Source organism: Ammospiza nelsoni, chromosome 1 (genome assembly GCF_027579445.1).
Source record: "Ammospiza nelsoni isolate bAmmNel1 chromosome 1, bAmmNel1.pri, whole genome shotgun sequence".
Lineage (NCBI taxonomy): Eukaryota > Metazoa > Chordata > Aves > Passeriformes > Passerellidae > Ammospiza > Ammospiza nelsoni.
Genome location: NC_080633.1, coordinates 89,593,815 through 89,608,042, shown reverse-complemented (window position 1 = coordinate 89,608,042; position 14,228 = coordinate 89,593,815). Strand labels below are relative to the sequence as shown.

Below are 14,228 nucleotides of genomic sequence, written 5' to 3'. Positions count from 1 at the left end.
TATTAATGCTTTATCTGCCAAGGTTTTATGGAACAGTCTGTTCATCCAGTGGAATACATTGATTTCAGCTAATGTAATTCAGGAGATAATTTGACTATAAACCTTAATCACCTGTAAGGATATGTAACACCCCTTGCCACTCCCCTGTTTAAACTCACTTAAATACAAATATAGCTCTAGCAAATGAGGAATAGTGGGATTCCACTGGCCTCAGACTAAATATGGAGATTTCATATCATGTTTTACAGGGAAGATAAACTGATTGTGACTCATCATCACGTTCAGTTTCCAATTGTGTATGCCTACAGAATTGTATGTTTCATAATGAATGTTCCTCTGTAACAGATTGTACCTTACTAAACATTCTGACCAAAAGGATGGAGTATAAAATTAGGGATTATAAAATCTGACCTTTAAAGTCATAAGCATAATCTGCTTACCCCAACACTTCTAATCAGTACAGAACAAGGTCTGAAGAACATGTCTTTTTTATAAACGGGCTTGAAATCAAAGGTCCCTTCACCTTTTCAGTGACCCTAGATATAGTGGTCAAAATTAAAAAAAACCCCACTACGTAACAAATATCACAGATACTTCTCCTATCCTCTTTATTTCAGCACAATCATAACAACACTGTTCCCTTTGAACCTTGTTGTTTTCAAAAGATAAGTCACTTGTCACTGAAGACTATATGTAAAATCTAACACTGTATATGTAATAAGAAATGTTGCCAGCTGCAGGCTCATTGCAGTGATACAGGGTGGTCAAAGTAAAGAGCTAGGAGAGATCTTGTAAGTCCAGCCCCTGGAAAAAGAGGTGAACACACCATAGCATCCCTTTGCAATCTTGTCATGTTTGTTCAAAGTTGATTCCAGAGGCTGTTCAATATCTTTGGATAGAAAAGCTACAAAACCAAAAATCTTCATCCTTCACATGGACAATTGCATACAGTAGCCCATAAGGATTTTTCCTGGGTCTTGCAATAGGTATTACTATTTCCCTAATGTGAGCTGAAATATGTCTCAGTCTGCCTTTTTCAGGACCCTGTCAGGTCTGTGGATGTGCTATCTCCTGATAAACCACTGGAGCAGCACCTTGCTTCTCCTTTACTGATTCTGCTAAGGACTTCCTAGCTTGGCAGAACTTCCTTTTCTAAGTTGCTGAAAGCATATGTTTAATTTCACTCTGTTTCTGCTACTCCAATGCATTAAGCTGCACAGCTCTTCCTGAATGATACTATTACAGCATTCCCAATCCTTCTGAGAATGTGTCAGGAACATTTAATTACCACCCTACTATTTTTTTGTCCTTAGTCATTAGTAGAAGAATGACAAAACATTCTTCCTAAACTGATCCTTCAGGATCTGCCTTAGCAGCCTCCCCTTAGACCACCTTTTCTTCTCTCAAGTACAGCTTACTATCCTAATTAGATTTTTACCTAGTTCTTTGTTCCCGGAGTCATCACAGAATCATAGAATGCTTTGGAAGGCACCTTAAAGGTAATTTAGTTCCAACCTCCCAGCCATTGGCAGGGGACATTCCACTAGACCAAGCTGCTCACAGTCCCCACCCAGCTTGTGGATGGGTCATCCACAACTTCTCTGTGCAACCTGTCCCAGTGTCTCACCACCTTTGTAGTGAAGATTTTCTTCCTATTATTTAATCTACACCTACTCTATTCAATTTTGAAGCCATTGCCACTTGTCCTATCACTGCACGCCCTGCCAAAAGTCCCTCTCTGGCTTCTTTGTAGACCCTTCAGGTACTGGAAGGTGCTCTAAGGTCTCCCTGGAGCCTGCTCTTCTCCAAGCTGAACAGTCTCAGCTCCCTCAGCCTGTCTTCATAGAAGAGGTCCATCTCTCTGATCATCTTTGTGGACACCTCTGGACTTGCTCCAACAGGTCCACATCTTCCTTGTGCAGTGCCCCAGAGCTGGATGCAGGATTCCAGGTGGTGACTTACGAGCGCAGAGTACAGAGGAGAGTCACCTCCCTTGGCCTGCTGGTCACGCTTTTTTTGATGCAGAATTTGGTTGATTCATCTCCTGGGCTGTAAATGCACATTGTTGGCTCACATCCAGGTTTTTGTCCATCAACATCCCTACAGTCCTTCTCTGCAGGGTGCTCCCAGACCGTTCAGTTTGTGCTTGCAGTTCCAAGCACAAATACAGCCTATATTAGTGCTTGGAACTGCCCTGATCCAGGTGTGGCACCTTTCCCTTGGACTAGTTGAACCCCATTATGCTCTCATGTGCCCACTTCTCAAGCTTGTCCAGGTCCCCATAGATGGCATCCCACCCTTCTGTTGTGTCAACTGCAACACTGTGTTCATGCTATATCTTCTATTTAGTTCAATTAATACATCTAGTTATGGTCACGTGGCAACTGGTCTACTGAAAATTTCTCTCTTCTAAGTTTCCTGAGCAAGCAGCTTCTGTCAGGATCCAAAAATTCAGTCCTGATTGCCTTACATTGAAAAAAATCCTCCTTTCGAAGAATTTTATCTTGCTGTGGTAATGCAAAGTGCCAGTGGTTGTTAGTTATCTATCAGTTGTTAAATATTTGCAGAAGCAAATACCCTGGTCCAGCATCTAGCTCAGAAGTCTTTATCAGTGTAATAGCATGGCTAATGTCCTTGGAAGGCACTGTGCCTTTTTCTGAAGTACTGACAGCACCAGCTCCAGGGTGATCCTCAGGTGCTCGGAGGTGTTGTCTATATTGCCACCCTGTGGACTGGAACAGGCAATTGGGGCTGCCCTGCCCTGTCACAGTCACTTATTTATTCAACAGAGCCCTTTCCTGTGCTCCTCCTTCAAGAGATGCTAGGCTTATGTTTGGCAGGTCCCACAGGTCTATTAGGGCCAATAAATCTCTATGAAATTCATCCTTTCATGATATAGGTGACTACACAAGAAATGTATTGCATACCGCTAATTATAAATGTAGGATAAAATGGATCATACATTTAGATTGGATTACTTGTGTTAAAATATTTCTAATGGCACGTTTGGTTTTTTTGTCTCCTACTCCCACATTTTTAATGTACTACTTTTTCAAAAGTTAAAAAGTGCTATAAAAAAAGTAAGCCAACCTGTCTGTAAATAACACACAATTTTACAAAAACCCGATTAAAAGGGAAATATTATAAAAATGTTATAAAAATCCTATATTTTACTGGAACATACACACACAGGCATTTGTGGAAAAATGTGGGCATACTCCTTTTCTTAGATGAATATGTCTTTCATCTCACAGGATGATGATGATGATGATGGTGATGATGATGTTATGAAAGAGTATGAGACAGTGGCAATAAAGAAAAGAAATGGTAGCAGAAAGTTATTTGGGATATAAATCAAGGCCAAAGGAAGGATGGAGCCACTTGTTTCCTTTTGTAGGGCCAGGTCTGATCATAGTGTGGTACCAGCTGGGCCAAGGGACACCTGACCACAGGCAGCCCCCAGAATGCCATGGCAGCCTGGCTCACAAGGATGTTCCCAGCTGGGAGAGAAGCTGTCCTTCCTCCCCTGGAGCTCAGGTGCAGCCTGACACACTTTACCTGCTGGGCAGCTGCTCCTGCTGTGACCTCCCTGTGACAGCACAGGCACCTCTGGGCCAGCACAGCTTCCTCCCAGCCCTTCAGGAAGATATCCCATATGGAGAAGGGCTGAAAGGTGCTTGCAATGAGGTAGGAGGTGGTCTCTTCTTCCAAGTAACAAGTGACAGGACCCAGAGGAAATAGACTCAAGTTGTGCCAGAGGAGTTTTGGATAGATAGTAGGGAAAGTTGCTTCCTGGAGAAGATGGCCAGCCCTTGGAACAGGCTGCCCTGGGAAGTGGTGGAATCACCAGTCTTGGAAGTGCTCAAAAGGTGTGTGAATGTGGCACGTGGGGACACAGAAAGGTGGTGAACCTGTTTGGGAAAATGATTGGACTCAATGATCACAGGGGTCTTTTCCAACCTCAGTGATTCCAAGGATGGGTTCTTCTCTTCCATGAGGGAGTGGAGGTGGCAGGCTGAAGGACCTGGCTGAAGTGCTTGTCTGCAGTGCCTGACCCTCGCCTTCCCCACCATGGAAGGAACCACAGCCACCTCCAGGATATGCACGGTGGTGCCAAGGGTGCCAGGAACCCTACAGGTGCAGGCAGAGCTGAGCCAAGCCAGACCAGGGCTGGCCAGAACTGTGGCAGCAGCTGGAATTGAGGTAGCAACTGCTCCGTGTACAGTTTCCACCTCTGGAACTTGTAGTATTTCATCATACTGTAAAGCAGGATTTGAACAGAAAACAAGGGCTCATGCAGCTTGTCTTCTTTTAGGTGCAAATCCATCTGCTGACAAGGACAAAATCAGAACAGCTGACAGAATTAGCAGGCTTTTGAAATGTGGATCACCAGAGTTAGCAGCAAAAATAAATTAAGCAAAAGACTGGAATCCATTTCTAAAAACTGAAGTTTGAAGCTTTGGGTCCCAAAAGATTCAGCAGATACCTTGTGCAACAGCTTTCAGATCAACTTCCTCTGCACAGTTTCATAATAGTGTATTGATTGTTCCTATCTATTGTCACAAAAAAACATTTGAGATAATTTAAAAGCCAACTGAAATCTTGTACAGTTATGTAAAGCTGTGTGCAACTATGCTCCTGTGAGGAGCAGGTAGTTGGAACTGATTCTGTGCTCCTTCCAATTCAAGATATTCTATGATTCTATGATTTTTCTGCCCTCCATTACAGGCTGCCTTGGGGCAAGTTTTTTAATCTGGATCCTATGAAGGGGAGGACAAATAGGAAGAAGAAGGACAGGACTATTCTTTTGGAAAAAAAATCCTTTCATGTAAAGCTACTCATAAAAGCAGAGGCCACTGGCAATACACATTGTTTGCAACTAGGTTTCAGGTTGCAATCAACAGTTTCAGGCATGAAATGCAATATGATCCTCTCATTGTGAGTCTGTCATGCCTGCTATGACATAGGACAAATCTGTAACTCTCCAGGTATTTTCATCGTTGCTTGCAATATACCAGGCTGTTAGGATTAACTACATTATTTTCTGTCCTTTTTAGTATTGCAGCAGATACTGGAGTGAAATCTCTTAATTCTATAGCAATATCTTACCAACCCTAATCCCATTTTCTTTCCAGTCAGCTTCTACTTAGTAGTCAAAGCATCATATAGCGCAATACAATTACTCTTGCTTGTGTAATGAACCTAAACTGGAAAAGGATGGAAATATAAAGATAGTGGAGAAGGAGAAGGAGAAGGAGAAGGAGAAGGAGAAGGAGAAGGAGAAGGAGAAGGAGAAGGAGAAGGAAGAGAAGTTAAATGAAATAGTGTCTGTGACAGCCCATCCTTTAAAATAGGTGGTCAAAACGAAAAATCCTTTTACAAGCTGCCAATGAGTAACATTGTTGACCAGGTGTGCAAAAAAGGGGCCCCAGGCTCAAGAGCAGACTCAAAATCTGCAGCCTAGGGGATGATGATGACCATTTTAGAAAGGGAGATACACAGGCAAGATATTTCAGAGTTGCTTAGTTTTAAGGGTAATAAACAATCACAGGTGGTCATGCAGTTTATCTTGCCAATAAATGATCTGTAAATCTTTAACTGGATCTAAGTTTTATGCTCTGTTGTTCTCAAACTCTACCTGATAAGTAACCAAAAGGCACAGCTCTCACAGCTCCTCAGCTGGCATGATTGGATTTCCTATGTGAGTGCTTGAAAGCTGCTGCCACCAGCCCACAGCAGTTCAAGCAGGAATACCTAAAGACTTTGGAGCCTAAATTTCTTCCCATGAGATTGTAAACTTCTACAGATTGGAAAGAAGTTCCAACTTGTGCCAACAACTATCATTGCAAGGGAGAAATAAGGCAGCACTGAGCTGTTGGAACTCTGTCCCAGACTACTGGGAACACAGCAGAGGTAGGATGTCACACACAGTGACTTCCACATGCATCCCATTCTGGAGTAGTTTAATGGTGTCAAGAAGTTTCCTTCAGCAATCTAACATTCTGAGAAACTTTCAGTTTATGTTTATGATAAAAGTGGCAGTGTCCCTAGCCACAGAAAAATAGAAGGGAACAAGCTATGAACAGCATGTCTGGTGTAGTACATTCAGAACTGAGCTGACACTGATGCCCATGTGTCCTCTTTCTCCTTTTTATCTCCCAGAAAGAGGCACAATCTTTATGTTTGTCTATACTGGTAGTTTGCCTAATATTTACTTCAGTGTATATATAAATATTTAACGGAAGCAATGTCAGCTCCAGCAGCAGCATGCTTTGTTGTTTTGTTCTTCTTTTTGACATCAGGGAGATAAATGTGCTGTCTTTAATATTTCACTATATGCAGTCAGAAGATCACCAAAATATTTTTTCCACCTTTGGACACATCTCACCTTTGGAATAACTTTGGGAGGAAATACAGGTAAGGAGCACAGGAGTAGAAATACTTTTGTGGACAGCACCAAATTGATCTCATGATCAGAGGGCTGGAATGCCTCTTCTATGAAGACAGGCTGAGAAACTGGGGATGTTCAGCCTGGAAAAGAAAATATTTGGGGAGACCTTACTCTAGCCTTTCAGTACTTCAAGGGGGCTTATTATGAGTAGGAATAAATTTTTAGCATGGCCTGTTGTGATAGGACAAGGGATAATGGTGTTATGCTAAAAGAGAGTTGGTTTAGACTAGACATAAGTTAGGATTTTTTTACAACAAGGGTTTTGAAACACTGGCATAGGTTGCCCAGAGAGGTGGAAGGTGTTTCATTCCTGGAAATATTCAAGGTCACGTTGGATGGGGCTCTGAGCAACCTGGTCTGTTTGGAGATATCCTTGCTCAATGCAGGTGAGTTGGACTAGATAAGTTTTAAAGGTTGTGCTTCCAACCGAAACCATTCTGTAGTTGTCAGTGTCCCCCTAAATTTCTTAGTCAGTGAAGTGCTATTGCTTGGGATTTGTCACACCTCAAGTGTGTCTGCTCCCGCAGGCAAGAGAATATGTTGACAGTTGTAGATTGCTTCTTGCCATCTTCATTAAACAATGAACAGCCTTCTTTAATCGAGTTTGTTACGGTTTTCATTTCCAGTGCTGCAATATACAATGAGGTACTAATAGGTTACTGAACTACACCCAACGCCCTATGCCTCCTGCCTTCGCACAGAGATCTGCCGCAGCACCCAGCTCAGTGGAGACAAGTTCATTCCTTTGGTCACCGAACACCTCGGCTTTGCTCACCTTTCTTTTATTACCCCCAGAGGTGTTTGGGCCAGAGAGCTCTGAGGTGGAGCATTAGGAGATGCGCTGCTCCAGCGGAGCCATGGGAACAGAGGATGCAGCTGCTGGCTGGAAGAGCTGTCAGCCGCAAGGGGGAAGCAGCATCCAGCGACACGAACACCAACCACAGCAGCCGAGCATTTTGCTCTGATTGCGGTAAGTTTAGAGGTGAGGTATCTCACAAATACAAACCTGTTATGAACACAAGAGTGAAGGGGCATTTTTCCAGCAGCTGGACAGCCCGGTGATCTCGGCACAGTGCTGTTGGGGTGCATGGCTGTGAACAGCTGACATCACTGATCTCACAATCCACCAGCTCTCCCCAAACTCTTCATCCACAGACTCCTTGATCCAGAAGCACATTTACTTTCAGTTTACTTTCAGTTTTTGTTGCAGCAATCACTCAGCTGTTTTGCTGTGAAGTGGCCCTTGCCTCATTGCTGGGCTATGCTAAATTTCAGTGAGTTACTTAGCACATCCATCTGCTGTCTCAGATAGGCAGTGACCAGGGAAAGCTCCGGGACCAGGCATTAAATTAATGCCCAGTAAATGTGGCCCTTGGCATGCAAACCAGCAAAGCCTTCATATCCAGCTGCATCACAACTGCAACTATAAACTTTCGTCCTCTTTTCACAGCAATAACTCAAATATCTTTGATTTCACCACAGTACCTGAACCCTTGACCACTGTTTCTGCCTTGTATCCTCCATAGAGGAACACTCAGTTTTTTCATCCTCACACAGGAGTGCTCAAACCCAGGCTTTATAGAGCCAGAGGATGGGGAAGAATGTGCCAAATACAGATAGACTGAGAATCCTTTATTACAGAACAAGGATTTCCAGAGTGTCTGAACGCTGTCCTAGAGCAGCTGAATTGCAGTTCTTCACAGAGAGCAGGAAGGTGATGGAAATGAAAAGCAGCTGACATGCAGAATGAGACATCTGAGGGATTCTGGAGGAGGGCAGAATACCCTACACAATATTCTGTTGAAGGAATGTCCCCAGTTTTTCAGAGGGATGGTCACCTTTAACTCCACATCTTTAGTTAATGCTCAGCACTTACCTGTTTAACAGTGTCCTTTCCTAAGAAAAAAACTTTGTAACATATTCTTTTCTCAGCACCAAGACCAAAACTTTTTACATGCCAATTTAAAAAATTTACAATTTGGAAAGTCTGAATAAAGTAGTAAATTCCCGTTCTCCCACCCACCTTGCTCAAGTTATAAAACAGTGCAGAAATATTTAAAGGTTTTTATTAATTGTTATTGTTTAATAGCTGAGTGACAATTTTATAATAAAAATAAGTTCATTAAATACTTTGAAAACAAATTATTCTTGCATTCTACATATGTATATGGGCAGTTCCAAACTATTAATCGATTCAGAACAAGTGCTGGGCAAGACAAAACTTACATTAGAATTTTCAGAATAACAACCTACAAAGGAGGAACATTTCAAAAATAAATTGCATTTCCATAAACATGAGTTTTGGAAGACACTAACAAGACCAGTGATTCTAAATCAGTTATACACTTTTAAAAAGCCTTCTGAAATAACCCGTCTGTCTTGACACAATGATCTTCAAAGTGTCCATGAACAATAGTTCAATTAGCTGTACAAATAAGTGACACATCTAAAAAGAGAAAGTGAATACCAAACCTTTACTACATTGCATCCAGCCCTGTACATTCAAGTGTGCAAGGCTTGAATGTACATATTCATACTGAAAAACCAGTATTTTACCCTTGATTACATTTTCTTTAAACATTTTGAGTGATATGCATAACCAACTATGAAAAAATGAAAAAGCATAACACCTTTGATCTTTTAAGGCTAACTTACACAAATTCAAGGCATCAATCTCAAATACACTGGCACTGATTCACTGTCTGCTCTCAGTCAGCTGAGCAGCTCAACTGCCTGCAGGGACGTGTGAAGTGTGCCACAGCCCACATCCTGAAGGAATTACACATGGGCTGTTATCCAAACTAGTTTGTTCTCCTGGGCAATCAGACTGTGTGCCTGTGTCCAGCTGCAGCAGCTCGGCTCAGGGCATCACACATGATTAGCAACTCAGTTGTGTTCTCATCTCCCAACACAAATATGCTTGGTACCCTGACAAACTGTGGCCAACAACATTCTGGTGTTTGTGATCTCTCTTTTATCCTCCAAATTTGTCTCCTAAAACTTCATTAAAAGATCATAATGAAAAAAGGATTAATAAGTCAACACAACAGTACAATTAGTACTATCAAGGTGAGCAAAACCTCAACTGGAAAACCGAGTAGTTGGGAATCATCTATTCTGCTCAGGAATTTTGTTTCATGTTAGGTATTTCTACTTAGGAACTGGATTAAGTTGTGCATACTGTTTCAAAAGATTTATCTGCTGTCTTCCGTGCTCAGACTAAAATGAAACCAGGAGAAAACAGTAAGAGAAAACTCCACATCTGCAGGAAGATGGGCATTCACTTAGCTTGGATTGCTTCCAAGCCATGGTTCTGCATGATTGCCTAGTGCAAACACATTTGTCAAGTCCAGCCCTCAGTAAATAATAAACTGCTAATTAATGAGCTGACAACCTACCAGCACTAATCAAAGTCAAGTAACAGAGAAGACTAGATGCTATAAACACAAGGGTAAACACTGCCCCTTTGAGGTCAAAGACGGGATTAGAAAGGGAGAAGAAAAAAGTTCTTACTATTTTGAATACATGGCACGTTTGAAAAAAGGTGGTTCCTACTGCTAAAGGACCCAAAGCATACTCAAAGTTCTAAGAAATTGAAATGCACTTGGTTTTAAAGCTTTGTTTGTTGTGGGATTTTTTTTTAATCTTAATGTTTATTTTAAAATCTATTATTTCACTGAACTTGTAATTTTATTTTTTACCAAATTCTTTTATTTTACTAGCTAAATTGAAAAGCTCCCTTTCTTAAAAGCTCACAAAGCTTGTGTATCTGTAGGCTTTCATGGCCATGTGTATGTAAAGTGGTGAACCACAAGCACAAAATTCCAGAGCTGCAGAAAAGGATATGTACTTCACGTCTGGGAGAAGGGAGACAGGTGGAGAGAGAGCAGTGGCTACCAGTGCAGGCTGCATTTATGTTCCCATGTGCAAATAACAAACAGGATCTGCCCAAGGAACAGAGCCAGGTGCAAGGAGGTTCTTGCAAGCAACCCAGGAGGCAGCCAGTGCCCTGAGAGGCAGAAGCAGCAGCACAGGGACATCCATAATGGTGGCACATGGTTGGGTTACAACTAAAATCTTGACTGAGGAAAAAAAGAAGTATTCTTAAGGTATATCCAATATATGAAAATATAACTTCCAGTTTATACATTCCTGAGAATTTGATAATGAATCCCAAGTGCCAATGAGACATCAATCTGTTTCTTTATGTGTTATTTGAACTAGCATCTTTTGGATGTTTCATTCATAAAGCACTATTTGTATATGAAGCTGGAAGACAATGCAAGACTGACTAGTCTGAAACATGATCAATCTATTCCACCCTCAGAATACTTCCACATACACTTACACACTCACATACATTCACACACATATATGTATATATACATATGTATATATTTTTATATATATATATTTATATATTTGAACACACAGACATGAAAGATTTACATGTCAAGCAGCTGGCTCCAGCACCATCTGTCCCAAACACCTGCCTCAAAATCAGTCTTGCTTAAACACATTTTAAAAAAATAATAGTAATAAAAAAGACAGTGTTGAGACACCATGTAAAATGTCAGAGATAAGGAGCACAACACGCTACCACACCTGGGGGAGACAAACGACCATTCTCTGTTGCTTGAGTGTGACCATCAACGAGGCAAATCCCTCTAATCTGAGTTCTGTTTTGCTGCTTCTGACACCTGGGGAGTTGGCATATCTCTGTACTGCAACACACACACTCTCAGGGAGTTCAGGAGCATGCACAGCTCACCAGAGCATCTGCTATTAGTGAGAGGAAAGGCACCAGCACAGCACACATCCCATGCAAACACAAGTGCAAGGAGGAGAGATGGCAACACAGCAGAAGAGTTTAACAGCTTCGGACTACAACTGTGATTGTCCCTACCATGCATGGGGATCACATGGAATCCCTTTGCTTCCCCTACTTAGCGTTTTCCTAGCATGGCCTTTTCTACTCTCTTGTATTTCTGCAGCTCAACAGCTAGTTCCCAGTATCTCAGATACAGCCACATAAGCTTTCCATTTTGACTTCTGGTTCTGTTCAGCACATTGCCACAGTAGTTATCATATTTGAAAATATCTTGTAAGCCACTCTCCACATGTAAAGACACAGCAACAGGATTAGTTGCTGCTTTAACTAGCAGATTTTTCTCTATTTCTAGTCTCTGACTTCTGGGTACTACAAGACTACAGTAGATGTCCTGTCTTTCCTTCAGTCCCTCTTCAAATTCTTTCAGTAAAATATTGGCTCTCTGCTGCCACTCTTCTTCCTTTGCCAGGCAACTCTGGTACAAGGAACCTTCTGCTCCAGAGTGCAAAAAGACTTGTTTTTCTCTCTCCAACTTCTCCTGCTCCTGCTCTAGGAGCTTCCTCTCTTCCACCAGTTTGCGGCTCTGGGACACGAGCGCTTCCCGGTAGCTCAGGGTCCTGTTGCGTTCCTTCTCCAGCTCCACCTCCAGGTGAGCCAAAGCGCGGCGGTTCTCCGTGATTATATCCCGGTATTTGCCTTCCAGGTCTTGTTGTAAAGCTGACTCTTTCCTGTAGTACTCTTCTTTCTCTTTTTCTATTTCTTTCTGACATTCTCTGGTCCAGATCCAACCTATCACACATAAATAATATTTCAGATGCAAGTGTAACATGTAACAGTGAGGGGTATGATTAATTAGCTATGCCTGAAATGAAGCTACTAAGTGGTAAAAAGACTTTCTTTCCTGCCCTTCACTTCTATTTACATGTCCCCACAAAATGTATTTCTATGGTCCCTATTTCACAGTGAGTCACTTTACATGATCATGCTTTCTCTGAAATAAAATACCTCTACTCTTTTATTGTCTAAACTGGCACTACTTAGATTAGAGAAGGAAAATAAAGTAATGGTGAAACAAACTGGAGGTTTCTGACGTGGATACTGCATGGAGAACTTTCTAGGCCCAGTAAATAAATACATCACCAACATCTGGTGTTGTTACCTCTGGGCTCTCCAGCACATCCTGCGTCCATTTTCCTTGAGAGAGCTTTGTATATTGGATATTAAATATTATTAATCCATATTATTAAATATGGATTCATCTTTGTGTGTTGTGAAAAACGCCAATCACTTGTTTTTAAAATTTTAAAAGTTTAATAGTAATAAAATGGCTATAAAAATAGTAATACAATTAGAGTAATAGTAATTTGGACAATTTGAATTAGGACAATATGAGACAATAGAGACAAAGAGTTATGGATGTCCAAGTACCTTTTTCTGGGCATCACAAGCCCGAAAAAGGACTAGAGGATCAGGATCCACATTAACAGAGGATTAACCCTTAAAAACAATAGCCTGTTAGCATATTCATACACTTCATACATGATGCATAAATTCATTCAAACACAGGATTCTGTCTGGTCATCGTCAGTTTCTTCCTCTGAATCCTAACAGCGCCTTCGAGGCGGGAAGAAGTTAGTTTCTTCTGATAAGAGAGCAATAAATTCTCTTTCTCTGAAAGATTTATGTGTCCTGGGACTGCCATCTCGCTGCAAGTCCTTTCTTTAAAATAAGTATCCTGCATAGCATAGTTTCTATTTTAACATTTTTTATAACCTAAAACTATATTTAACGCACTACTTAAGAGAATTAATACAGCGTTACTTTCTAACACAACGCATATAATATTAATTTTAATATTTGCGAAAAGTCAATCATAAAATAGGCATTTTTCACAGTGTGAAAAGCAGTCTTTCCCTTAGCGATACCCACAGCGCAGGCTGCGTACAGCGCTATAAGCAAGGAGGGGCCGTGCCCAGGCGGGGCATGGCTCCAGGAGCCCCCTGGGGCCGGGGTCCCAGCGCTACTCACGGAAGGCGGCCAGGCCCAGCATGGGCACCAGCAGGGCGTAATTCCAGCGGCTGCCGTCACCGCCGGGATCGCGCCGATTGGGCAGGATGTTCCAGTTGGGAGGGTCATTTAAGTTATTCATGAAGGCACCTGCGATGCACAGAGGGAAGACGCGGCCTCAGCAGCGCGCAGAGGGGCGGGGGCCGCTCCCGCCACCACCGCCTCCTCCCGCTGGGGGACTGGGAATTCTGCCCCAGCCCCTCGAACGGCGGCCCCGACACTTGGGGGCTTGGCCGCGCCATGAGTGGCAGCCCCGGCCGCGACACAGCGTGCCGGGCCCATCCCCGCTCCGACTCCCGTGCCCTTTCCCATTCCCATTCCCGTCCCGCTCCCCCCACGGCGGGACCCCCCACGAAGGAGCCTGGGAGCGCGCGAGCCCCTGGCGCTGCCACTCACCTGTCGGCCCCGCCCCCTCCCGGCCCGGCCCATCAGCCGGGAGAAAAAGGGGGTGGACAACAACAGGGCTGGCCCGAGCCTGAGTGCTGCCGGGCGCTTTTTATTCCATTAACGCCGAGGGCCAGAGGCAGCCGTGAGCAGCATCTGAATTCCGCCGTCTGGAGCTGCTGAGCGTGCTTTCTGTCCTAGAGGGACAGCACGGTCTTTCCTTCACCCTTCTGTCCGAATCTCGTGTCAACGAAATGGTCTTTCCCACAACTTCATGATTCTGGCCTGTTTATTACGCAAACTTTCAGGCGCTGTCAGAGAGTCAAAGAGGCTGAATCTTACAGTATTGTTGATCACCAGGGAGAAATAACGGCAGTAACACAATTGTAGTTTTCGAGTTTTAAAAAACGTTCTTTACGCTCGAAACAGGAGCTGTTTATTAACCTTCCATCACGCAGCTCTTGGGCGGGGTGGGATCACTCTGCGGGGCTCCCC

General features: G+C 42.9%; 1 protein-coding gene across 1 annotated transcript; it reads right to left on the bottom strand.

The window, feature by feature from the left end:
• Window positions 1-8,499: 8,499 nt before the first annotated feature.
• CCDC127 (coiled-coil domain containing 127) lies at window positions 8,500-14,220 on the bottom strand. The gene is made up of 3 exons (XM_059489149.1): window positions 13,746-14,220; window positions 13,311-13,439; window positions 8,500-12,071 (listed from the first exon to the last, which is right to left on the bottom strand). Exons 2-3 carry the CDS (start codon window positions 13,429-13,431, stop codon window positions 11,398-11,400), a joined length of 795 nt encoding a protein of 264 aa, XP_059345132.1. The 5' UTR covers window positions 13,432-13,439; window positions 13,746-14,220; the 3' UTR covers window positions 8,500-11,397.
• Between the last annotated feature and the right edge of the window lie 8 nt (window positions 14,221-14,228).